Source organism: Calonectris borealis, chromosome 5, assembly GCF_964195595.1.
Source record: "Calonectris borealis chromosome 5, bCalBor7.hap1.2, whole genome shotgun sequence".
In the NCBI taxonomy this organism is placed as follows: domain Eukaryota; kingdom Metazoa; phylum Chordata; class Aves; order Procellariiformes; family Procellariidae; genus Calonectris; species Calonectris borealis.
This window is the reverse complement of record NC_134316.1, coordinates 17115751-17143482: the sequence shown is the minus strand read 5'-3', so window position 1 is coordinate 17143482 and position 27732 is coordinate 17115751. Positions and strand designations below refer to the sequence as shown.

The 27732-nt window shown below is 36.4% G+C and overlaps 1 protein-coding gene across 1 annotated transcript in view; it reads right to left on the bottom strand.

The window, feature by feature from the left end:
* Positions 1 to 3092: 3092 nt before the first annotated feature.
* The window catches only part of DICER1 (dicer 1, ribonuclease III), a 69266-nt gene continuing 44626 nt past the window's right edge, over positions 3093 to 27732 (bottom strand). Inside the window, 13 exon segments of the mRNA XM_075151176.1 lie at positions 3093 to 7942; positions 8237 to 8312; positions 8453 to 8615; positions 11230 to 11498; positions 13597 to 14476; positions 18230 to 18385; positions 19806 to 20589; positions 20873 to 21048; positions 21149 to 21254; positions 21583 to 21765; positions 23954 to 24107; positions 24485 to 24698; positions 26592 to 26771. Coding sequence (XP_075007277.1) covers positions 7777 to 7942; positions 8237 to 8312; positions 8453 to 8615; positions 11230 to 11498; positions 13597 to 14476; positions 18230 to 18385; positions 19806 to 20589; positions 20873 to 21048; positions 21149 to 21254; positions 21583 to 21765; positions 23954 to 24107; positions 24485 to 24698; positions 26592 to 26771 — 3507 coding nt within the window. The 3' untranslated portion in view covers positions 3093 to 7776.

Sequence of the window (27732 nt, the reverse complement as noted above, 5' to 3'; positions counted from 1 at the left end):
AAACTTAAAAACCTTACCCTAAAATTGATGACAAAGTGCCATTCAAGTACTTCTGTGAAAACTACTTTCTTAACGGAATATATACTTGAAGACTGGACTGGTGACCCCGCAGTCCCCTCCTGTAGCTCAGTGTTCAGCGTCAGGTAAGGGAAGTCCGCAATCTTCGCATCATTTTATTACAAATGCTGGAACAGCTGCAGCAGTTCATACTCACTCCCCTGCTTCAGGCCAAGTGGCAGTAAAGAGGGGATCATCCTCACCTCGGCAAGAGATGAGCGTGACCCTGCAGTAACTAGCGACTCGCCGGCGTGTGCAGCTAGAGGAAATCTCCTCCTTTCTCCATCACTTTCCCTGAACGAACATTTCCAGCTTCAAGCTACAGCATGGGATCAATCTCATCAGCTGAGTGCCAGCCCTGGGAGGGGAGGAAGGGACCTCTCTCATTCAACTCACCTCATGTTGAAGGGGTGATCTAAGGGCAGGAAAACCGAACGGTGCCCTGCGGCTGCTGACTGAAAGCAGAAGAAATGGGTGGGAGTTGCCCAGACGCAGCTGTCTGCAGAGCGCATGCCTGAAGTTAGCTGAAGCATCCTAGTTGTTAACAAAAGCTGTGAGGAAGATTGTCCTCCTTCCTCCCCTCTAAATCTTGCCCACCTGGCAAAAGAAAATGGAGCAAGCAGTTGGACATTCACCACAACAGGTGGGCCATCTCAAAAGTAGCTAGCTGGCAAACATGTCACCATTTTTACTTAAGAGCCTCAAAAATAGAAGCAGAACAGAAGAGGCTGCCTTTGCACATCACTGCACTTCTCAACTTCTACTTGACGTCTGGACTTTACACTTACTATACCTGAAGGACTTTTGTGTTAAGTTCAAATGTACACAAATTACAGAGCCCAAGTGGATGTCTTCCCAGTGACTTCAGTGGGAGCTGGACAGGAACCCAAAACTACAGGAAATTTTCAAGTTAACAGAAGAAAATTACTTCAATTTAAGAGTTAGCATGAGACTTCCAATAAAAAATATATATAAAAAGCAATGTTAAAAAAGAAAAAAAGAATATAAGCCAGGTAAGTGGAGGTGGTTAAGCTGCAAAGTATATGATACTATTTTCATAACACATCGAAGGTTCTTATTTATTTTACTCACCAAAATGAAAGTATTGTTCATGTTCTACAATAAGGGAGGACAATCACAGCTACAAGAAAAACAAAACCCACTTACATGTCAGTACTGCCTGTGTCCACTGACAAGATTTCCTCTAAGGAACAGATCCTGCACCTGGACTCTAGCAGAAGTGTTAAGGGAAGCCCAGCCAAGCACCAAATCTGCTCCTCTGTTTCTGGACTTAAAGTTATGATTAGCTTTGTTGCTATCTCTTCAGGGCAAGCATATTCAAAAACTTATTCCCCTCACTTTTCACTCAAATTCCTTTTTCTATAAGGTTTTACTTAAGAAGAATAGCAGTTAACCAAATACATCTCTTAGCTCTATTGATGCAATTATGAAACACATTTATTCTTATAATAATGAGATGAGAAACCAGTACCCGTAAACTCCTCTTCAGATAGACATAGAGGTATTCTCTTTTCGATTCCTATAGAGTGGCCACTGAGGTTTGTCAGGATGACAAATGGTAACTAGCCTGAAAATTTGTGTCTTGATGTTACAGCTTTACTAAAGTTAATTATTCCTCTTTTTAAGTCAAGCCTGATGTTCCTTCAGGGGGCAGGAAGAACCCAGTCATTGCTGCATTCTGAGCAGCCTAAATTTAAAAAACTAAAAGGATCTTTATTTTATGTTATGCGGTTTCAACACCATTGCAAATAAGCTGTACTCAAAATCTACAGTAAGTAGATGATGCTGCCATACTGGCAAAAAATGTGGTCACCTGCCTTTGAAGCAGAAGCTTTATTGATTTTACACTTTGACTTCCTGGAGAACTCTGGATGCTTCATGCTACTACCAGCAAGGGATGGACCACTTCCTTTGAGACTGATGTTTAGATGGCTATCCCTCATCTCATTCCTCCATAACGAACAGGAAGATAATGGCATCTTAAACTATTTTTTTTTTTAATTATTATTTTCAGGCCTACTTTCCTGTAGAAAATTTGGGGAACAAAAGTTTTCCAATTTGACCCACTTGATAGAACTTGGGGGGTGGTGGCTGTGTTGTCATCCCCTACTACGGCTTACTAGCCTACACATTGGAGCTTAAAGGGCCTTACCTATCAGTGCCATCAGTGTCAGGGTGGACCTAGAGGGGGAAGAGAGAGCTGGAAAGCCACAGAAGATCCACAAGGTTCCTCAGGATTCTCAGCTGAGAATAGCTTGCTTCATTACAGCTGAGACAAGCAACAAGCTGACACCGTTGAAAGACATAGGTGATTCAGCCCTCCTCCAAGTCCCAGGAAAAGGTACCACCATGCCTCCAGCAGTTCAGCAGGCTTTTCTCTACAACCTAAGACAAAACACGTAGTAGAAGTTGCCCACTGCAGATGCCAAGAAACTGACTGATGCATTGGGAAGTTTTCAAAAAGGAAGACTCCTGATCTTTGACTGGCAGGTTCTGTCTCGTCTCCGAAAAACATAGACATGACGCTGGTGTGCCAGTCAGAACACTCGACAAACATGCTTTCAATATTCAGGATAAGTTAAATACTAACGGAAAGTAAATGGAAGAAAATAATTAAAATCAATATTATTAATATTGAGACTATTAGCTAATATTAACATGTTATTCTTAAAACGTGATGAATTGTGCAACCTGTGTTACTGAACCCTTGGGCTCTGGGGCCTCCCAGCTCCAACAGAAATTTTGCAGATATAATGGTCAACACAGAGATCAAATTGTAGCATGTACACCATCATTTTTAACCTGAGTGTCCCTTAAGAGTCTTCACATAGCTATGAAGACAGTTCATTCATCAGAGCAAGGAGACAAGCAGACTTGTCTTTAAACAAGGTCAAGAAATAATGTTTTCACAAATTATTTTTTTTTATTTAGACTGAGACTGAAAAGTAATTTTTTGTAAACTCTAGATTTATGGAAAGATTAAGAGAACTAAAAACAAAAGCAAAAAGACAATACAAGGTGAACAGACCATAACTTTATTGAAGATATACTCAGCTACAATTATTACAAAAAACTATTAAAGGTAATTGTGATCCATAAGGTGCAGATTGCAAACTTCTGCAGCATGATTACAGTATGAATGAATTACATTTTATGTCCCTTAAAGACAGCTGCAGCATGTGATGGTAAATATTTTATTGTCCATCAAATTATATTTGTTATTCGTTCTACTTGATTTTAACCATCTTTTCAGTCAAACTATTTACAATAAAAATGCCTGCAATTTCCAATTCTTGTTCACAAACATTTTTCTCTCCAACTTGCTGCTGCAGTAAATTCTGAGTGCATCTACAAAGCAATTAAAGTAGTCTGTGGTTGCCATTCAAATAAAAGAGGGAAAAAACCCAAGGACTTTATTGGATAAAATTTATTTTTAAGAAATGTAGTTAGCTTTGTCAGAACTTAATTTTAACTGCTAGTGGAGTATACTACAATGACCTCTAGATATTTGCTAACATAATTCAGGTTGAGTTACAGTTGATATTTAGATTACATTTCATGGTCATGAACTGTAGTGTTTTAAGTTTTAAACCTAATATGAAAGTAAAGAAATTAACTTTAACTTCTTGAAAATTAGAGCAATTGGAAAAGGATCAATGTCAGTAATTAAGTACCAAAAATCAAAATCCTTCTCGATTTACTCATATAATAAATACAGAGATTTCCATGAGAATGTTTTTGTAGGGAACCCCACCCAAAACATACAAACCCAGAATACTGTCAGACAGAGGCAAGTGTAGTATCACAGCAGACCACGATGCTATTTGTCATTTTCAGATTACGTGGGCTGCTGTGACTGGGATACAAAGATTTCACTTTCTATACCGATAAATGCATGTAGCATAGTTACGTCATATGCAGTAACATAAACCCCACATTTTCCAGTTTATGGTTCTATATTTGCTTACAAGGAGGAAAACCCAAACTCTGCAACATACATATAAGCACAAGATCTTCAGGTATGTAAAAGAATGCAGTTCCATTGATTAAAATGACACCACATCAATCTGCACTAGCTGAGGATCTGGCACCTCATCCCTGGGCCACCACTATTCTCCGCCCCAGCACGGAAACTGGTTCTTGTCCAAGTTCTGTACTCTGCAGTCACAACATACTATTGTGTAATGAGACTTAAAAATTGTAGGCTTTTTTCCTGTATGGATGGATTTTAGCAGCATCAAGCTGAACAAACACGTAAGAAGTCGCTACTGGGCACTCAATATTCAGACTGAGCAGAGATTTAGTTGAGGTTGACCAAATTACTAGGGGCTGTCTTCTTGCAAAAACTACATTATACCCATAATATGTTGGTTTGTTCAGAGATAATTACTGGAGTGTCAGAGGTCATTCTAATTTTAATTACTTCACATAACAGTAAAATGATGTAGCAGAAAAACAATAGCTTTAAAATACAATCAAGAGTTGTTACACATCTTTGTTGTATTTTTCCACATACAGTAAAAATGCCACAGACATTACAAATGACCTGTTTAAGTTGTGCAAGTAAATGACACATTGCAGGCATTATAATTATCTTTTTCAAATTCAGTAAATCAGAACAGCAGCAAGGCCAAACCACATTTTTACTCTCTGTTAAGCATTTTTTCCTTGAAATGAGGTAAAGCATGGTACCAAGTGCAATGCTTATTTGTGCTACATGAACAGAACAGCGCAAAAAAAGCCATAAAAATAAAAACGCAGCATAGTTAGGAGGACTGTTTAAAGTACAGTATAACAGGACTTAGATAAAAAAAACAAGGTTCATGCCAACTAACCCCCACACTATTTATGATGAGCCTGTGTGGTTGCTTTTGAAGATGGGTTGCAACAGTCCGCTTACACTTGTGCTTATAGCATGTCAAGTGATTTCTATCCCAACCTTCAAATGATCAGATTTAGGTCTTTAATAGCATACACTGTCCAATATCAAAATCATATCAACTGTAGGGTAAAACACACAGATGTATAACATGGAAACTAATATGAATTTTCTATCTCAAAGGATAAAAAATATTTCAATGAGGTCACACTGGAAAAAATTACGGCATTTAAAACTCATTTAAAAACGCATCAGCAGCAGAAACTACTTTATAGTCAGCCACTACACATTTCAGATTTCCAATTCATAGGCTTTATCTAGTAACAAAGTGATCATTAAACTATTCTGAAACACAGAGCAAGTTCAGTTAATTTTCTTTGCATCAAAACACTCTGTAGCACTTTACTGCTAACAATTACCTGAAACCCCTGAGAATCTATAACCTTGTAACAATCAGGAAGAAATTTTAGGCGTTCAAAGAGTAACTTAAATTTTAGTTTTTCATAATGCAGTTAAAACTACTTAAGACTTTCTAGATGGTCTGATTTTATCTGCTGATTGATGTCTGGCCAGAAACACAGAATTGTTAACATTAGTCATCATGTATTTTCTCTACGAAACTTCACTCCTACCATGAAGAAAGAGTTATAACTTAAATCAGTGTCTGGTTTTTTTTTTTCCAAACAGCTAACTCAAAGCAATTTACCTTTGAAAATTTAGACTGCATGTTTTTACTGTTCCATCTCATTTACATTTGTTTTATACACATCAAAACTTGCAGGTCTTACACTTCCCTGTTATATTTTCATGACTGAAGTACCAAACAAATGCTAGAATTTTTTATAAGCTCGTATTTTTAATTCTCGGTCTTACTACTATAACAATGCTGCTTTCAAATACAAGAATGGTCCTTCTTGCAGAATGGAAAATGACTGGGATAGAAAATACATGAACTTTTGAAAACTGTATTTCAGAAAAGCTTAATGTCTACCCCTTGTCACTAAGGCATTTATTTTATTTTTTTTGTTAAGAAAGCAAGAGCTGACAGTTTTTGTTTTGTTTTAGTGTGCATTTGTGAGGAAAGGAATAGGGTTTAAAAGCAGGAAATACAGTATTTATTTGTAATTTAATACATAAGACACAGCATCAAGTTCAAACTATTGTGCTGGAAAACGTTAAAACACCTTGCTCTGCTTTCTCAAACTTCAAGCATAATTAACAGGGCAAAATTGCAGCAAACCTCTACTGATATTGGTGGGAATACGAGACCCACAGCTTTTTTAAAAGGTAAATTAAGAGGTATTATAGTTACAGTGCAAAAAATTAAAATTTCAAGCATAATATATAAACATAGCACCAAAACAGAAAAAAAACCAATGCATGCAAAAAAGAAGGAAAAGAAAAGAAAAAAAGAACTGAGGTATTTAAGTGAAGAGTGCCTACAAAAATCTAATTAAAGAAGTATAGGCAAAGCCTAAAAAATAAAAGTATGATTTCCCCCCCACCCCCAGTAGACCAAAACACCAATGAGCTAGTTTCTCTAAATTAAGGACCTAAATCACAGATGTATCAAAAGTACGGCAGTTATATCTCAAACATCAACTTTCATGTTATTTAACAGCACAGCTTTGGTAGGTGAAATATGCATGCAACTCTGAAAAGTACAGTAAGAAATTTACGTGGAAATATCTCTAAGTGTAAAGGTGCTCTGTTTGTTAAATACGTAACCAATTGACTATAAAATCTGCAGCATATTTTAGGTGTGATATGTCTAAGGTTATTTTGTTAGAGTGACAGTCTGCACTGTGCAATTATTCATTACTGTTTCCAGTATTGGAACTATCTAGCCTGCAGGTTTGTGTAAAATTGCAATTTTAGCCAAAGACCATATTTTGTTTATGGTATAAAAAAAACTGTAGACTAACCACCTCCTCAGAATTGTTAAAAATAACCTAATTACATATATATGAATACAATTTCTATTATAATCCTGTAATAAGTCACAGCTATAGTAATGAGTTGTACTGTAAATATAGAGCTGTATCATTGTAAAATGCGTAACAAAATGAAGGGAATGTAAAACAGTTTGTTCCAAAAAAGATCAGAAATTAAAGATTATTAATGAGGGTTTATTTATTTTTAAGGCAAGAACCTTTTTTTATGCAAGACTGCGTGGCATAAGGAAACTGAAGTTTCATTCTACCAGTATGCCAGCCATTTCAATTAAAATCTGTCCCTAACAAATAAGTGCAATAATGATTGGGAATGCCATCTTAATGTAAAAAGATGACATGGAGAGAAAAAAGAAAAGGAAAAAAAAAAGAAAAAAAGGAGAATACTGGCACACTTATTCTTTCTTAAACCCAATCATCCAGTACAGTTTATCAACTGCTTTATGACTGGCACTAGTGCACAGATTGAAGAATTTCAAGATTACTATATATAAATCTAGCAACTGCATTAGGCATAAGCTCCCTGGCCTTCTAACACTAAGCAAAGCTGTACTGACAATAAAAGTAAACCAAAAAGACCTGACAACAATTATTCTGAACACTTGCTAAATGTCATCATTAAAGCACTCTCGTGATTAAACAAAGCAGAAGTGAGGAAAGAAGACAAGATTGTGTTTGCGCAAAAAACTATAACTACAATTAGTTCCAAAATTTTATACATGTTAAATGTTTTGTCATCTATTCTGTTATCAAACAAACTTTAAATTCTGTCTTCCAATTTGTTCCTCTCAACATCAACATTTTTAAAAATTTGCTTTATTTGTATGTGTTTTTTTTACCCCATTTTGTTTATTTTTAAGAGGAGTCTCAGCTGTTTGGGACCTGAGGTTGATTTGCTTTGAGGCTTCGTAGTGCTCTTCTCGCAGCTGCAGATTTGGCAATCCTGTAGCTTCTGCCGACACCTTTAAACTTTCCCTTTCCTACAACTTCCACTGTTACTCTGACCTTTCCATCGTAAGTTCTTTCTGCAGGACTGCAAAAATATACACAAGAATTACTTACTGCCTAGGCAAGTTAATGTGAAACAAGAGACCTACATTCTCTTTTCTACAGAAGTTACAGCAGCATAGTTAAACAGAAATCATTACTTTTCTCAGAAAGTTATGCAAGGAAAAAAAAAAAAATCAGTGAACACAGTGATCACGCTAGCTGCTTAGTGCAAAAGAAATTAAAAGTAATTAGCATAATTTAAAAATCCTCAGTAGCTTATGAAGCACAGCTTAAGAACATTTTATGGCAACGTGTACCAAAGGAAGTGTACTCTTACCTAAATTTGGCTGTCTCTGGCTCCATCTCCAGCAGCTCTCGCACTGGGGAACGGGGCACATTAGCAGAAAATTTTTCTATTTGAAAAAAAAAAACAACCAACCAAACAAACAAAAAACCAACAACAAAAAAACAAACAAACAAAAAAATATTAGCTTTGTTCTCTTCATAGCAGATGGCACTTAATTATTAATTTTTTTCTGAAAGCTGACAATACCTATTAATGGCCTCATCATTGGATAGTACACTTGCCAAACCATTTCCAAAGACATTCCACTATCCATATAAATGGCACCAGCAAGGGACTCAAATATATCCCCCATGGCCTTTGGTACTTCAATGTCTTCCTCTTTTTCTTCATCTTCTTCAGATCTTCTGAGCTGTTTGCAATTAAAAAAAAGCCAAAGTGGGGGAGGGAGAGAGAAGGGGAGGAGAAAAGAGAAAAACAATTGCTTCTTTTAAAATAAAACAAAGATCTTCAGAAATGTAAGCTCTCTTACATCCTATCCTGAACTGCTTCCTTTAAGTTTTTCATTGACAACTTTCCACAGTGAAATTGTTCTTTTATTCCCCAATGAAACCAAAGTTGCTGGATATATCATTTTTCAAATGCGAAAAAAAATCCCAAACACCATTGCACACAGAGACCTTATATGCTTTGTGAATTCCTCCTGTAACAATTCTGTAGGATTTCACCATGGGTCTGTTTTTTCCAATAAGAAACAGACTTGGCTCTATCAGTTAATACTAGAAAGCTACTCATAACAAAGGAAGAGTTCATACATTAAACATCTCCTAGAAGGAGACTTTAAAATCTGTAAATCCAATCTCTGGATGAAAGTCAAATGTACCTTTCCTTAACTCATTTACCCCAGAAGACAAGCATGAAACAAGCATTAGTAAAATAAGCCATTAATAACTGATAACCAGCAACATCAGACTGAACCAACAGGCACACTTAGGTATTTTTTAAATGTAGCAGGCAGTGTTTGCTTCTATGCTACTAATTTAAGACAATAGTCTATTCTCATTATTAAAACTAAACTTCCCATGTATGTCTTAAAAGTGTTGAGTTAATCTAATCCTTTACTAAAAATACCTCAAATACATATAATATACATTCACCTAAGACCAAGGTAACCTGAAAACAAAGTTTTTGACCATTACACTTCTCTGCCTAAAGAGAAATAAGTTTGTCGGTCTTTTCCCCCAGCAGCTACCCTCTCACTCATTTGGCCCCTATTTGGGGTTTAAAACCTGATTCAGTCCTCTTAAGAGTCACCATAATACTTCATAAACTAGTCCCACCCAATATTTCTACCTAAAATAAATCAAACAAGAAGTCAGACCTGATGTGTACATACTCCAAATGGGAATTTTGATGTTAAAAAACAAATTCAACTGTTTTGAATAGTGTATTTCATACCAAGTGCAAACTGAAGTACTTTTGAGTTATACTGAAATAACAGAAGGAGAGAGAAACTAAGAGCTATAAGGCAAGGGACAACAGATGTTTCAGGAGTGAGATCTGAAAAAAGAAAAGCAGATGACGTGGAGACACACATGGAAACCAGTCTAGCTGGCATGAACTGCAGAAACAAAGACTCTTGCATTAACTCTGATTAAATAAGAGTTTTCAGTAATTCAGTGCCAGACCAAGATAGGGAGCAGGCGCAGGGAGAGTGAAACAAGAATTTTATTTGAAACAGCTATCACACAATTTGGTTGCAACTTTGGTGGAAGTTTCTAGGCAATCTTTTTGCACACTAGCAAAAACTGAACAGAGCTAAAAATCACTACTATGGGCTCTTAAAATAAGTTTTTAGTCTTTTCACTCATATTGTGAAGAAAACAAGACAAATAACAGAGTCTGATCCTCTGATAAAAATAATTTCTATTACCTAAATTTCAGTGACAAATTTCTTAGTCAATTCTCTTAGTCAATGTACAGATTTCAGTCTGCAACAGAGTACAACGCCTGTAAACACATATATGTAACTGAAGTATTTTGATTCCCAAGCTTTTAAATTGTGTATCAGAAAGAAGAAAATACTAAAGACAGGGATAGCATGTTTATTTAGTGCTGGAGTATTCTCAGATAGTATATTTTCTAAGAGATTGGTCAGTTTTTCAGAAGACAAACTATTAGGGATATCTATTGGATAACATTTTTAAAGAAAGGATAATGAGAAAGTCCATTTCTTCCAGGACTCTGATTAGAATTTGACTCACAAGGCCCTTGCTCTCATACATTTTCTGAGCAGCTTATCTAAATGAGTTAGTTTTAGTCCATTCTCCAGCAAGTAGATGTTCATTATCATTAGCTTTCCTGCATAGCACAGATATGATCTCTGTTTGCAAGTCTTTACTTAAACTATTTTTCAAGTGGCTTATTTGAAAGATGCATATAATGTTTCCCTGGCTAGCAGAGATAAAGCCTCTAGGAGCATGTCAAACACCTGTGAGCACAGTGCAATGACACTGCTCCAGCAGAAATCACCGGACAAAAAACAGTGGAAATCTCTGTCAGTGTGCTACACTAAATAATCCCAGCATTGTGCCAAGGTAGTATTGTTCATGATGTTGCATGGATATCCTATCCTGAGTCAGCATTACGTGACTTAGTAACTCTTCATCACAACTTTATGGTATAGTAGCGCTTCCAATCTGACAGTGAAGAAAGCGTTTACCCCCCCCCCGCCATGTTGTTCTAACAACAACACAAAAGCAAAATGGTGACTGAAATCAAGTGTCACAGAAAAATCTAGAGACAAACTAGTTTCAATTTAATTATTTTCTGAATGTTCTTCTTGACTTTATACTTTCTGAAGATTGTATTTTACCTTGCATATTGCATGCTTTATTACTGGAAGCCTGCTTTTACGGCTGCTGTGTGCATAAAACTAAAACATTACAAAAATGCACATCACACTAAGAAATCCAGTCACATGCTTCAAATCAGATACTGAACACATTTCTTCTACTTCCACTAACCTCAGAATCCATTCCTTGCATTTCATTCTTTTCCATTTGAAACTGCACAAAGTCATCAATAACATGAAACAGTTCAGGAGAGACAGCTTTGAAGTACTTGTGGTAGTCATACTTTACAGCTAATGATGCAAAAATGGTATTATTGACTAGAGCAGATCGTAGGTCAGTAAGAACTCCTGGAGAGTGTTGCCGTGGGTCTTCATAAAGGTGCTTGGTTATGAGGTAGTCCAAAATTGCATCTCCCAGGAATTCTAAGCGCTGGTAACAATCTTAAAGCGTTGGAAATAGAAGAATGTATAACACCACAATTAAGTTTAAGACACACATTCTTTCCAGGCCTTTCTGGATAAGAGGTTTGGTACACTGCCATGCAAATTCCACAAACTAACCAATGCTCAGAGAAGACAATCTGTTTTTCAGAACAGGTATCTTTGTGTTTAAAGAGATTGTTATTGAATTATAAAAAAAAAAAAGTCTCAGAAAAAAACAGGAGAAGTTCTATCTAATAATAAAGCCACTTTTGAACCCAATGTTAATTTGTCAGGCTAGCAAAACACTTGTGTTCATAATCAATTAATGCTTTTACTCAGGATCTTCACGTTGTGCTGAGAAACATCAGAAAAGTAAAATCAAGAGATTTCACCAGCAGGCTGATCTGAAAACAAAAACAATTAAACCTCCAAAAAATTTAATAAAGAAATCAATGTATTAAAAGCAGGGGGAACATACAATCTCAGATTTTTCATCTAATTTGCCACACATTTAGATTTCTCAAAAAGCACTGAACAGATATTCCCATTCAGAATGGGTCTTTTAAATTGGAAACTAAAATTGCCAAGCCTTTGCTGTTTGGAAAATTGACAGGGGACATGGGAATAGAGAGCTATGGAGGTCTATTTTTAGAATATAAACAAAAGCAAAAAACCCTCTTGAAAGCAAACAGGGATAGGTGGGTAGAGAAGGAAGACAAAATTACTACAGAAGTAACATGAGAGTGAAATGGCTTGTACTAAGTTGCTTTTATAGCAGCTGAACTTAAGACGCTGCCAGATCTCAACCGCTAGCTACTCCTTAAGAGAAAAAGTTAGCGGTAACAGCAATTCACAATTGTCTTACTTGGTAAATAGAAATGGAATCAAAAGTTTCTGCTACCAACAACGTAATTTCATCTAAACATTATGCCTCAAGGTTTCTGTTTGTTAGTTTATATATATAAACTATATAATATATAAAAAGGAATCATCTACCTTCTGTATGTTTTGTGAAACATTTGTAAAAAGTAAATAAATAAATAAATTTTATTTATATATATATATATAAAAAATATATGTATGTGGGTAATATCACCTAGAATGAAAAACCAAAGGAGCATTTCAGCGTTTTGTCAGAACTGTTTCTCAATGTACTAACATTTCAAAATGACTTATTTCTTTAATTGAAGCAGAGCTTTCTTACTCCTTGGAATAAGGAACCAATTCACTATGGGGAAAAATTCAGACAGCTGACTGCACAGGAATTTGCCGTTCACTTCAAATAGGGTTGGAACTTTACCATGGTTTGTTTTTAAGTGCATATTATCATAGGAAAATATTTAAAGTTTTAGAATGAATGAATACTAAATTAATTAGTATAAGCAAAAGTAATTCAAGAAGATTACAGAAATACAAATTTGTACTGCTGTAAAATCTTTTATGAGACCATGTACAGAAACATTAAGCAGTTAACCTGGAATTAGTATTTAGTCTGATTTAGTCAATTGCTTCAAACTTTGACTTTAAATATTTATGCAATAAAATGCCTAGACTTAAATTAAGCCTTCTAATTCACAACTTCAAATGGAAGTCTCCATATTTTGCTATCCTATAAACTATTCCGCTAATAAAAATTGTATAGTCTACTTTTAATCTTCAGAAGTACAGTCAAAGTGTAGTATTCTTGGGATTAAATTATGGGACAAATTTGCTAAATATATTTGCAAAACATGATCACTACCTTCTAGAAGTACACTGCAATCTTCCGGAGTTCTACAATAACTTATTTCAGCTAAATGAGGATCTAATGTCAGTCATATACACCTAGTGATACAGCCTCACAGATGAAAAATGCTGCTTTTTCCCAAAACTTGGTTAGGCTTCAGTAAATATTCTATCTGTACCAAGTCAAAATATGAATAATCATTGAGATTCAGCTTCAACAAGTATCCCCCTCTAAATAAGGGGCAAGTTACGCTTTTCTAAGATTCTGTATTCAGAGGCTATTGACTTCTTAAAGTACCTCTTTAAAGACTACATATGTGAACACAACTTAAACTGCTTCTCTTACATTTACAATATGGGGAAAAGCACTAATTTCTTTAAGATAACTTACCAGTAATGGTATTATAATGGTATGAGGCATGAGTAAATGCCTGAAGAAGATAAGCCTTGTTCTTAAAACTGTAGTTTATTTTCTTCTCAAAGTTTTCAAAACCAGAAATAAGGTGATTTAGGGTTTTTTCAGCATCTGGGTGATCAAACATACACCTCGGTGGAATCTTCAAACAGCCATACTCCAGGTCTTTATACAGAGAAGGCTCTGAATTAGCTACAGAAGCTACAGAGTTTGGTGAAAGATTTTTCTGCTCACTGTTACAATTCTCTCTGGTAGCACACAAAGAGCCTTCCCAATCAGTCTTTTTAATTACAGGGAGCACCTTCAGCCCCAATGAACACAGGAAAAGCTGAGCAGCTCTTTCACCGCAGCTGGTCAGATAGCAGCCCAACAGGGCTTCCACACAGTCTGCAATGCTTTTGTCAGCAATACACTGCTCTGTATGCAAGTCATATGAGATAGACTGTTTTCCTGCATCAACACCACAGTTTTCTTCTGATGGATTCCAGAAGCCCACCACAAAATCATCCTCTTCAACGGCCTTGCTAGGATCCAGATAGCACATAGCATCCCAAGAGCTATAGTCAAAATCATCAAAATCTGATGAAAACTGAACATTACCCAGCGATGACTTTTTGGGTGCTTTCCATTCATAGTTTGAATCAGTGGTTGAAAAGTGTGAGAGAGAAATTTTCTTCACAAAAGCCCCTGATCCCATTAACATATTATCAATGAATTTGATATGCTCCTGATCATACTCCAGAAAATCATCTTCAAAGTCTGTTTCTTCCTTGGGTAACCTCCACATTAGGTCTTCATCCTCTTCATCATCATCATAATCATCAAGTTTACCATTAGCCAACAAGTTCTCCTTTGTCTATGAAAGAACAAAAAAAATATAGTACTGAAGAGGGAAACGAGAAACTTTTATTCCAGAACTGTCAGAAGAGTAAGATTTGAGTAGTGTCTGCTAATAATAAGACTGATTTTTAAATTAATGTTCCTAATTACATTGTCTGATCAGATACAACCTCAATTAACACTAGCATTCTAAGACTAGAGCAATTGTCTTGGAATATAAAACCTTTATTACTAACCTATAGTAGCGTATGTTCTACATATAACACATGCTGCATTTCATAGGAACTCGTGCTTAGACTTGAATGTGATGTACATACAATTAATTTGAAACCCACTAAACATTACATATACTTGCACGCCAAAGTAAACAAAAGAAAGAATTATAAATTAAATTTAGAGACGTACAAGAAAGTTTTGGTTGCATCCTTCTCTCTAGCTGCTAATTAAGGCTATTACAAATGTTTAACCAATGTAATTTTGAAGATTCTTTCTATATCCTTCTATGGCAAATACTAAGGGGCTTGCAGTCCTTCAATAATCATCACCTGAAGCAGCAAAATACATTTATCTATGCTCTCAAACACAGTTAGATGCAAATTAATTCAGTCTACTTGGCAAACTAGTAGAAAGTAAGTTTAGTGAATCAGTCTAGGTGATTTTTATATTACAGATCAAAAATGAGAGTCTAATACCAGTTAGTTGGCAAAAATCTAATGCTTATGTGGGTGGCAGTCTTGACCGCATGTGTTGGGGATTCAGTAAATGATCTTGCTGCTTATTAGATATAGGCCAATTTTTGGTTGTGTAAGAATTATTAAGTTGTACTGTGGTTCTTAATTTTAACAAATATAAAATCTCTCCAGTTTATCATACATGTAATATCACCAGGATTTCAATAAGGCAGGTCTAAAAATGGAAAAGCAGAAAAAATGGCACACTTCAACACAGGTTTTTGTTGTTTGTTTGTTTTCAAACTGAGTATTAACATATACATTAAATCATGAAGGATGATAATAACTCAATGCAAAGGCAACTAGTATTAATCCTATCATTTAAACAAGTACATATTTGTTTAAAGTTTTGTTTTTTTCAGGCTATACTTATAGCCTTAACTAATTAAAAGAAAAGTTAAAGTTGTCACCAATTTTCTAATACTTACACACATACCCACAACAGTAAAACTAGTGATGTCTCATGTTTTTTCCCCGCTCATATTGAGCAAATTGGTATGGATTGATGTAAATTATAAATTGAACACAGATATGCCCAAGCTATACAATGCTGTACAATCTGCCATGGCCCCAATCCAGGAAAGCACTTAAACATATTAGCTGAATGCACAAGTAGTCTTCCTAACATCAAAAGGACTATTCACAGGCTCAACCCAGCATCACTGATGTCAGTGGGAATTCTGCCACCGAATTTGATAGGAGCAAGATCAGATTCAAAGTGCTTTTCTGGATTGGGTCCTGAAAGCCAACAGAATTTTGAATCAAGTGAAACAGCCTATATCTGCCCTCAATCTATGTATGTCATATTGTAGGTCTCAGTCACTTAATCTTGCAAATCTGTGAACCAGATGCTACCACTGGGGACCTCTCCCTTTGGGCCAAATGCACAACTCTCTAGAGGTGTGGATGGGTGGCAGTTGTGAAGTGCACTAGGCAGCACTTGAAAGCATCTAAGGATCAAAGAGATCACGATGTTCCTCATCAGGATGGAGCAGGCTTAGTCAGGTTTAGTAATGAGAGGAGAGAGGAAAAAAAGTGGCTATAGAAATTCATAGTTTAGACATTTTGCGAAAAGAATTTCTGCTGCTGTAATTACCCATCTCGCATATACACAGCGGGGATTTCTGTAACTTTAATTGATCAGAAAGAGCAAAATTTGATTTGAAATAGTTATTTTGGACACTAGTAGCAGTAAAATGCTCAAAATAAGACTAATTTAACCAGTCCCAACTAGAGCTAGTGCTGATTTTTAGTTGTTACACACCACCTGTAATATCTGTCACTGAAATAAAAATACACTCTCTGAGACATGTCTATATGGACGATCCAAAACAGATTTCAGTGTCTGTTTTCACAAAGATTTAACAAATGATAAATTTCATTTTTACTACAATTTCATTCACAAGTTTCTTAAAATAAAATTAATTTTAATTAGCAGCACAGCTACATGAACTACCCTAACGTTGTCTGCACATCGCTTCTTGTATTAAAAAAAAAAAAAAAATTCTAAGTGATGAGAATTAACAGTAGGTAAAGGAGCCAGGAAGCAATTCTGGTAGTTGATTTTTTTCATCATTAGACAGCATTTCAAACCATGAGCCCCAGAAGAAAGAATCTTTTTGTAACGAATACCTGACTGATTTTGAATAAGTTATGGCCACTTACAAGCTGAAGATAAATACATGTAAGTGCTTTTTTTCCATGCTTTTTGGAAATCAGCTATTTGATCAAATGAACAAAGGAAGATCTTTCCCCTTAATAAAGCCTGATAGCACAAAAAAAAAAAAAATCAACATTTGACTAGGATGTTTTAGTAATAATTTGTCATAATGATACGAGATTTCTAGCCCCAGTCATAGACTATCAGCCCATGGATGGAGAATGAAATTTACATCCAAAAAAGCAAAATATCAACTTGGCACAAAATCCCACTTCTTAATTGCATCACTGTCTGCATTTTGGTCTGAAACTGTGTGCTTTATTCACAAATAAATAGTGACTAGCAAAGAGGAAGAGGCCACTGAAAAGTTATGGAGAACTAAAAGCTTTTTAAAAGCAATGATTAGCTCCTGTCCCAAATGTGCTATTTTATTTTTAGAAAGGTATAGCAGTAAGTCTCTTTGAAATGAAGTCTTGGCACAATACAGAACCACAATAATCAGGTGGTTTTATTCTGCAATAAACATTTAGTTGCACAATACATCTACCTAACAGTCCTCTCATGTGCCCTCTGGTGGTTCGACAATCCGAGTGTGGTCCTGAGAATTGGGAAAAAGAAAAAAGTCCCTCCACGCCCTTCCCCTGACCTCCAAACCGGTTTCAAACACTTAAAGATTACTTCACCGACTGCTGTGATCAGTGATATTTCTTACACATGCACTTCTACTCTCGACATACAATGAGTTTAGTCAGAAAATAATTTTAATCGTTCCTCATTAAGATTTGTCATTCTGAAGCTTTTGGTGACAGTGAGGGTGTCTAAGCCAGCATTGTATTTTGGATGAGAAGTAGCTCTCAGTAATACCCATGGTGTAGCTAACAGCAACCAATATTGAACATTTTATCAAGCCAGTTCTAATCTCCACTCTGCCTCAGCACTATGAAATACAGCAATTCCTTTTCATATATTCTATAAAGGTGAACACATTATTTATTAAAAAGCAGTCTTCTGCCTATACATATTACAGCAAAGCCAGTAATGATAATTCCGTTTAAAATTTCCAAGAGAAATTTCAGAAAAACTCCTGAGAGCATGCTAACTACAAGCAAAAAAGTTTTTCTTCTCTGCTTTTCCATTAATATATACACTCATTATTGGACGAAGTTCAGTAAATTTCCTTACATCAGGTTCTATTCAGGATCAGTTTTCCTCTTATTTTCCATAAGTTATAGTGAAGTTTTAGAAAGGAAACGAAGATACAGATTTACTTTTTTTTGCTGAAAACATACCAAAATATCTGGGAGGTGGGAGGAGGTAGGGGTGAGGGAATACACACACGCCAATAATTATTCCTCAACATAGTTAAATGAAGTCTTACCATTTCATCTTTCTCCCACTTATCACTGTTGCTCTTGTCCTGGTTTACTATGTAACCAGGGGGAAGCCAATTGACTGGGGGATCAAAAATCGATACCACCATACGACTAGGCAGTCCTTTCTTTTTTCCAAGGCGATACAAGTTACAGTTGCTGACCTTCAAGAAAAACATTCTGATAAACCTCTGGACATACATTTATATAAAAATAGGTTAAAATGCAAAAGGAGCAAAACAATTTTCCATGTTAAGCCAGATCTTGTACCATTAATGCATTTTCTCTAGTTCTCAAAAGGGAGTTCAGCTTTCTTAATATAGTACAACCAATTCACAGCAAGGTACAGATTTAAAAAGTAAGCACGTTAGGTGTGACAATTTCAGTTAAAGAAATCTGATAGATTAAATTCTCTTTGCAAAACAAAATTATTGCCCCTTTTAAAATAACGGTATATATAACCTGTACAAGTGTCATTAATTACCAGTATCAATAATCAACATTCAGACTCGATTTGGAATGAAAAATGATTGCTATTCCGGGTAGATTGACCTAAACCTTGGCAGTAGAAAGTGTTAAAACAGTTCCGTATAACAAATCTTATTAAGTCATAATCCAGATGTTATTCTGATAGCCTCTAAAATTCTTTTAAATATTTTAAAGGGAAGGGAGAAGAGCATGCTCACATACACAAACATACTTCCTTTTCAACTATCAACTTCTGATCTTCGTTTCTCATTTTAAACACACTCTCTGTGTTTCAAGTCTTGAAATTTTAACTTGAATATTCAATCACTTCCTTTATTTGAACTGTGCAATTTATTTAGCCCTCCTTATTTTCCAAGATTAAACTACTCAATCATTTAATTCTCAGTGATGCATTTTATTAAAGGTAGACAGTCAAATTCTTAGCATTTAATTCAAGTTATCACATTTCATGGTGAAAAAAACCCAAACAAAACAAACTTTCACATGACTGATTACTCCAGAATTTAACAACAGCAACCAAACCTAAGACTCTGCTCACTACTGTTTACATTTACTTTAAAATACTTTCAAAAGTTTTGATGTAAGAGTTCTGTAAGATTTTTTGTTGTTTCATTTTTAGTGTTCCTGTAAGATGATGCTAAAAGTCTTCAAGGAAAGTAACTTATTGAGGAAACAAAGGAAAGGTCAAATACAGCTACAACCTAAGGCTCTGTGCTGCTAACTTTCACGCCTTCATTCAAGCACTCCTGTTAAAGAGTTTCTACTCAATACAGCTCTAGTGTTCAGTCCACCAAATGTCCTCACTAACCCAGAACTTTTAGTTCTGCTCAGTCCTGTCCTTTCTTAGGCTGGTAATCAGCTGGTTTAGATTTCAAAATGAACTGTAGAAAACAGTTTCAATCAATCACAGTTATGGCAACACTAATCCTGTAGTCCTGTATTTTTATTCCTAATATGCATGCTACCCAATGTATAATCAGTAAAGCTGTGGAACTAAATCAACCTGTTACCATTCAATCTTCTAGTGAAATTTTCATATATATGGCTTGTTACAGCATGCCTTTTACATAATATCATCGGATTGTTACTACTTACTTTTTTGCTTCTCATATATGATAGCCGTCCCTCATGAGCGTCAGGGTAAGTGCAAAACAAGTATGTAGTGATGGCATGCTTTAGAAATGAATCACCAAGCATTTCTAGCCGCTCCAGATTAAATCCATCACTAGCATTTGAAAGAGTCAAAGCTTGAAGAATGAGACCAGGATTAGGACCAAGAGTTTTTGAGGAGTACCCACTGGAAGAGTTCTTTTCAGAATCTGCTCTGTCTTTTGAAAGAGTAATAGCTTTTGAAGTACTGGTGGTCACTGCCATTTTGGGGCATCCATCTGAGGTAGATCTGTTAGCATTTCCATCAAGGTATTTATTACTCAGTAGAGTACATTCATTGCTGGACTTGGGCTGGTTCTCACTGCTGTATAAATTCTGAATGGGATATGAGGTAGTTGGTTGTACAGGTATTTCCTGCCTGCAGTAATTCAGCTGATTTCCTTGGCAAAAGTCTCTGTTAACTAAATCACAATTGCCATTGGCAAGATTTTTATTATAAGAAACACCATTAATTGCTGCAAGTTCTGCCGAGACATCAATTTGGAGTTTACTGGGTGACTCATTGAGCAATGTTCTGTAACTCACAGACATTTGGTCATGGTTTTCTGCAGAAGAGGTTCTATTAGCACCTTGATGTGCAGCATTTTCAGGGACTACAATTGTGCTGTGCTTACAGTAATTTTCATTCTCTACTAAAGAGGAGTTAGGAATAGAGATGAAGGATTTGCTGTCAATAGACTTTTTCCATCCAAAGTCCAAGTTAGGATATCTGTAAAAATACATGCCGATTTTGTTAATGAAACAAGACAAGACGACTCTATATACACATACATGTTTAAAAAAAAGCCACGTTCTTCCAAAAAGAACAGTGACTGCAGCATCTAACTTCACCACTCACAATCAAGTCTTTTTAAACTATGTTTCACTGAAAACTGACATGAGTTAAAAAAGGGTATCAGTTTTAAATTCATGTAGTAATGGTTAGGTTTTCACCTTGTTTTCCAATGAAGTCAGATATCATATTGAAAAATACATATTGAAAAAATACATGCCTGAAATCTGCAGGAAGTGATTTAACCCCTACACCAGCATCAGTGGCTGTTTGAGCTCTTAGTTCCTCTGCTGTCAAAAGGCAGTGCAGGCGATAAAGTATGCTGGGGAGGCAAACTGCTTTTCTCCACAATGATGCTGGAATAGGATGTATAGCACAGAGCTCTGGAACCAGTATCTGAGGAGAGGAAGGGGGAAGAAAAGAATTTTACCTGTAAAGGTAGTCGTCATATCACTGTTAAGAGAGAAGCAACTTGAATTAGATTCTTCTACATTACCTGCTTATTCTGCAAACTTTCCCATTTTGCTTTCCTCTTCTCAGCACTGCTTAGTGGAAGCGCTTTCCCCTTCTGATTCAAATGGCGAGGAGTCAAAAGATTAAGTCTAAAAACCATGTGAAAATACTTTAATGGAAGTACATCATTAACGAATAGAACTTACTAGCCTAAACTTTGTAAAGTGACAACTTATTCTTAGTATTCACCCTTAATGCATTGTGAAGTGACAACACAGTTACCTCTGGAAAAAATGGACTCAAGTTACGGTTGTTATAACGTAAGTACCCCTCAAGAAAAAAAAAATCAGTAATTATCCTGGGAAACAGAAGCCCTCAGCTTTATCCCATAATTTAAAAAAAAAAAAAAAAAAAAAAGAAAAAAAGGCACTTTATTGTCAAACTATAAACATCAGACACGAATATGACTGTTGTTACCTCGAAGATGTGTGGTCCACATCCAGCAGTGGCTGGTTGAGATTGGTCAGGTCAAGATTATACTTTGTTTTATAATATTCAGCAAAAGTTTCATATTCAGGGGAGGGGAATTTACTGAGTGGAGTAAGATCAGTGTATACATCAGCTACATAGAATCGATGAGGCTGATCAAAATTCCGATATCTAAAAAAAAAAACCAAAACCAGAATGTATTTTGGCATATGTTATAGCACAAGCTTTACTCTAAGGTTAAGTTCTTCATGTTCTAATGTGGTCAGGTGATAAACCGTTAAATAGCTCACTTGAGGTTTTTGGTTGGTGGGTTTTTGTTGTAGAAACCATTTGTTTAGCTAACTCAAATAACTAAATGAGAAACGTGCTATAAGATACGGAAGCCAATCTATAATCTACAGAATTCTCTCTACAGAAACATTTAAATTAAATGCAGGATTTACGTCTTCAATATGTAATACAAAATCAAGCTCTGGACAACAACCTCCAAGAGTAATGCTGCAAATGATAATTTCTTAATTCCAAACACCTAACAATTAAACTTAATAATTTGGCTTTTTAATGTCTAGTCTCCTATGTGCTACAATCAGTAGAAATAGAGCTCTACTGCATACAAAGATTGTACTACCTTACATCTAAACTGGCATTTTAACCAAGTCATCCTCGAAGATAAAGTTAAAATACAAAACTCCAAATACCTAGTAAAGTAAATTCACAAGCCTTTCAAGGACAATGCAGTTCTTGTAATACAGGCAGAATGTTAGAAATATAAAGCCAGAATGCTGCAACAACTTTATTGTGATACTACTATGATCATTGGATACTATGGTGATAACAAGCACAGGAGAATAATACTACTAAAAAACCCCATGAAACCAACATTCAATATTTAGATTTGCATATTAGCTTATTTCATACTTTGATCTGCTGCATTTATCATTTTAAGCTTCTATTCTATCTAAATAGACATAGCTAAATAAAATTACCACACTATTAATGAGTCGTCTTAGCTTTCTTCCAAAGAGAAAAATCAAGAAAACCATATTCCAAGGCTGTCTGAACTTCTTCACTGAAGAACATGCTGGTTAAAGGAGCTTTCAGGAAATTCTTTTTTCTTATCTTATTCACAACCATGCCTATTCTGAAGAATTGCATCAGGACTGTACCAATACACAGTCATTGTACTATGCTTCCCCTGAGGAGCTTACAACCAAGCGGGATAAAAAAGGACAAGCACATATTTCCAGTATTTTATGTTGACTGAAAACAGAAGTACTTGAAATTCTGGGATTTCTTAATGTATGAAACAAGGTCAAAAATTTTTGGCTTCTCCCAAGCCTGAACATTATCAGATGGCAACTTATGATTCTCATAAAAGAGATGTACTCAGCCACCTACCCCAGTCCCACCCCCAATCAAAAAAGAGGGAAGGGGGAAGAATAATACTGGTTTGGGGACTGTGGCCAGATCTTCACACAGGTGAAATACCATACCTTTATTGAAGTCCAGCAACTGTGCTAACTCACACCACCTATGAGCTACTTCTATGGTGTTAAATCTGATCACAATGAAGTAATGCTCATACACAGTGATGGTCCGTCACCACTTTTTTACACTAGCATTTTTACCACAGTAGTCATCAGCACAGGTAGGAAGACATTTAAAGAAAAAAAAAAAAGTCTAACACAGGTGAGGCCCAAACAAAGTACTAATATTTATCTTCCATATATATTCTGCAACTACCTTTGTTTACAATATACTAGGTACAAGCACAAGCCAGTCAGTCCCTTTTCTCTTTTCACATCATGCCAAGCATGACATAGGGAATAATTAAGTCTCTACAAAACCCACTAATTCTGGAGAATCATAGCCAGTACATAAAATGATGTAAATTTCTCCTCTAAATACCACTCAATAAAAAGATTCTTTTAAGTGGTCTTTTTCACTTAGATTTTTCCATCTACCAACAGCATACCTTCCTTTAGCAGGCCTTTGGTGTGAATAAGCAGTAACCAGATAACAGGACTCCCACTCAACCTTCCAAATTAAAATTGGTTTCAGGAGGCCAATGATGAAGTTGCAGTGTTTTATCAGAATACTACATAAGTGGTGAACTCTACTATTCCTAATAAAAAGGTAATGAGTCTTGAGAGGCCTAAATACTTAAATCCTACTATGTAAGATTAACTATTGACTAAAAAAAAAAAATCTTTAAATTATTTGAGACACCACCAGATACCTTCAGATTAATAGCATACACTTCTTACAAGCAATTCTGTTGCAGATACTAACATCCCTTTACTCAAGTGTTTGTGTAAATACAATAGGTACATACCTAAAGTATGTATACAGTACTCACCGTGGAATGATAACCGCATCCTGGTAATCTTCTAACTTGAAAATAAAAGGCATTTCTTTTGTATATTGTGTACTGGGAATGCCTGTACGCGCCTCAGATTTCTCAATGTCTTCCATAAACTTAAAGTCAATGTCCAAAGTGCTGGAGTCATCAACTTGAAGGAAAATGCATAACTCAGTCATTCAGGGGAGAGTTTTCCAGACTGAACTTTTCTGGGAAGTTGTAAATTACAAATTTTTTTTCTTATTCTAGACACATATTTGAGTATTTCAAAAAAATTTCAAAGGGGACATATATACGATTTGAGACCCTTATGGAGTCAACTGAAACCTACTATAAATCAATTCACATCACCAAGTTAACTAATTTGGAATTGTGAAGAAGTAATAAAAACATAACCGACAAATTTTTGTACTATCATATATGGTATTATTTCTACAGCTAACACCTGAAATTTAACATAAACATTAACAAATATGTTGCTAAAGGAATTAAAAGTGAGTATTTAAAAAACAAGAGCTCTGTTCTTACCAACATTAAGAGGTAGAACACAATAGGCTGAATCAGCTTCTGTGGGTTTGAACTCTAGTGCAGGTTTCTCAAGACGAAGAATATGTGAAAAAATGTACTGGTGAAGTCGTGTTATCAGCTCAAGCATTTGCAGAGACAGCGTAAAACCAGATTTCTTAAGCTCAATAGATATTGTAACCTCTCCAGAGCGAGTATACACAGGAAAGTGAGGAATCTAAATAAGAAAAAACCAAAAGAAATCAAGAGAGAACATCCAGAGTAGGATTCCTCTACAGAGTACCAGTTATTTAGTTCAGATGCTGAGGCAGCGCTTGCCTGACCCACAGCAAACTGGATCAGAATTTTACCTTTGATAACCCTCAATTATATATGAGATTTTGAAGGCTTGAAGAATGACTAATTTTTTTTTTTAGTAGTTCTCCTTGTCTTTTACAGCTCTTTTCTTTATAAAAGATCAAGTAAAAATGGAAGTCTCTTCCATTACGGAGGAAGAAATGTGAAAACCAGCAATATTCTTCAGCTGAGTCTCATCCACAGAAAATGCCCTTCTATTAAAAATTTTCCTAAGCAAGAGGTGCCAATTTCAATTAACATGGCCTACTTTTTCTGCTGCAGGCTAGGAATGCTGAGAGGACTTGTTACCATAGCTTTCATATAGATAAGGTAGCGGTGCAGGCCATCTCTGTAGCTGATATGCCACTCCTATCATACCTCATACAAAAAAAAGAAGGAACATTTTGAATTTGCCACTGCAAAATAATAAAAGATAAAATTGTAAAACAAAAGTTTAGCAAAAAAAGAACAGATTGTTCCATCACTAGAGAGAGAAAATGAAGTGGTGACTGGACTGTACGGATTCTCACAGCATTCTCCTGGAGAAACTGGCTGCTCATGGCTTGGATGGGTGTATTCTTCGTTGGGTAAAAAACTGGCTGGATGGCTGGGCCCAAAGGGTTGTGGTGAACGGAGTTAAATCCAGCTGGTGGCCAGTCACAAGTGGTGTCCCCCAGGGCTCAGTACTGGTGCCAGCTCTGTTTAATATCTTTATCAACAATCTGGACAAGTGGATCGAGTGCACCCTCAGTCAGTTTGCTGATGACGTCAAGTTGGGTGGGAGTGTTGATCTGCTCGAGGCTCTGCAGAGGGACCTGGACAGGCTGGATCGATGGGCTGAGGCCAACTGTATGAGGTTCAACAAGGCCAAGTGCCGGGTCCTGCACTTCGGCCACAACAACCCCAGGCAACGCTACAGGCTTGGGGAAGAGTGGCTGGAAAGCTGCCCAGAGGAAAAGGACCTGGGGGTGCTGATTGACAGCCGGCTGAACATGAGCTGGCAGTGTGCCCAGGTGGCCAAGAAGGCAAACGGCATCCTGGCCTGTGTCAGAAATAGTGTGGCCAGCAGGAGTAGGGAGGTGATTGTCCCCCTGTGCTCGGCACTGGTGAGGCCGCACCTCGAATCCTGTGTTCAGTTTTGGGCCCCTCACTACAAGAAGGACATTGAGGTGCTGGAGCGTGTCCAGAGAAGGGCAAGGAAGCTGGTGAAGGGTCTGGAGCACAAGTCTGATGAGGAGCGGCTGAGGGAACTGGGACTGTTTAGCCTGGAGAAGAGGAGGCTGAGGGGAGACCTCATCGCTCTCTACAACTATCTGGAAGGAGGTTGTAGTGAGGTGGGTGTTGTCTCTTCTCCCAAGTAACAATTGATAAGATGAGAGGAAACGGCCTCAAGTTGTGCCAGGGGAGGTTTAGACTGGATACTAGTAAAAATTTCTTCACGGAAAGGGTTGTCAAGCATTGGAACAGGCTGCCCAGGGAAGTGGTTGAGTCACCATCCCTGGAAGTATTTAAAAGACGTGTAGATGTGTTTCTTAAGGACACAGTTTAGTTGTGGACTTGGCAGTGCTAGGTTAACGATTGGACTCGATGATCTTAAAGGTCTTTTCCCATCTAAATGATTCTATAATTCTATATTATTGCTTATTTTCTGGAGGTTACTTGATACAAGCAGCACGTATGGTCATTTCCAACTCTTCAGTCTGGGGGCAGGGAATAAGTGGAAAATGACAGGTTCTAAGGCATGTAGAATAAGAAAATGAGCTAGATTCATTACCTGAGGTATAGGTTTGGCTGTCAATATGCCAAAACATCTTGTTGTATCCTCAGGAGGATATAGCTTTCGTCTTCTGAAGTTGAGCTCATCAGGTAGAGGAGTCGTTAACACCATTCCTATTACATACAGATAACAAGGCTGATCAGGTTTGGGATAACTGTCCCTTAAACATTCTGGAATCTAAAAATCAAAAAAAGAAAAAGCAAACATTAACATTAACATGATAAAAATCAGTAAAATTCAGCTAAAGACTGTTCTTTGAACAAGGTTTTACATGTATATGTAAAAATATGCTAAAAAGGAGGAATAAAAAAAAAAAATCTAGACTTAAGTAATTTTTTCTTTCTTAAGCAAAAACGTTTGGTCAACAGCCTGGCCTGGCAGCCATGAGATCTGCCCAAACACTTGCATCAAGGGAGCACGATGCTCCCAGATCTTCCTATTTGCCAAGAGGCAACTTCCATTACATCCCTAAACTTCCTCTGTATCCACCCTGTGTTAGAAATGCAAGTCTAACTGTAGAAAACAGACAGCACTTCACCATAAATACAACTGACATTTTGATGCCAATTTCCATATTTAGCTAGTAACTCTGGAGCACACGTTATGTCCAAGGTCTTTGGACCTTAATGGGGGCGGGGGTGGGGGGAGAGAAAGAAAAAGAAAAATGTGCGCGCACAGAAAAAACCTACATCTCAGTAATTCAATTTTCATATAAGCTTGGCTGAACTTACAGCTTCATTAATACAGATTCTTTTCTTCAGCAGAACTGTTTAAAAGTATCAAAAATGTTTTTTATACACTTGGGACAAAACACACAAACAAAATTCAATACACTGCCCCTTTGCCCAGGCACTACACTATAGAAGTTTTCTAGTAACAATTCTAGCTTGCAGATGTGAACACTCACAACAGCCACAAGCTCTTTTAACTCTGCTGCTCATATTTGTCATAGACCTTAAGAAACCATGCTTTATGTTTGGTAGGAGTTCATTACTTTGTAGGTCTCAAAAATGATCCTCCTGTTTATCTAAAACTAAATTGCAATACATGTAGTCCTGGATTTTAAAGTTATACTGTAGCAAAACTATGGCCTTGGCTTAATGGAAAATTACTCATAAGTTTAATAACTATATTAAGC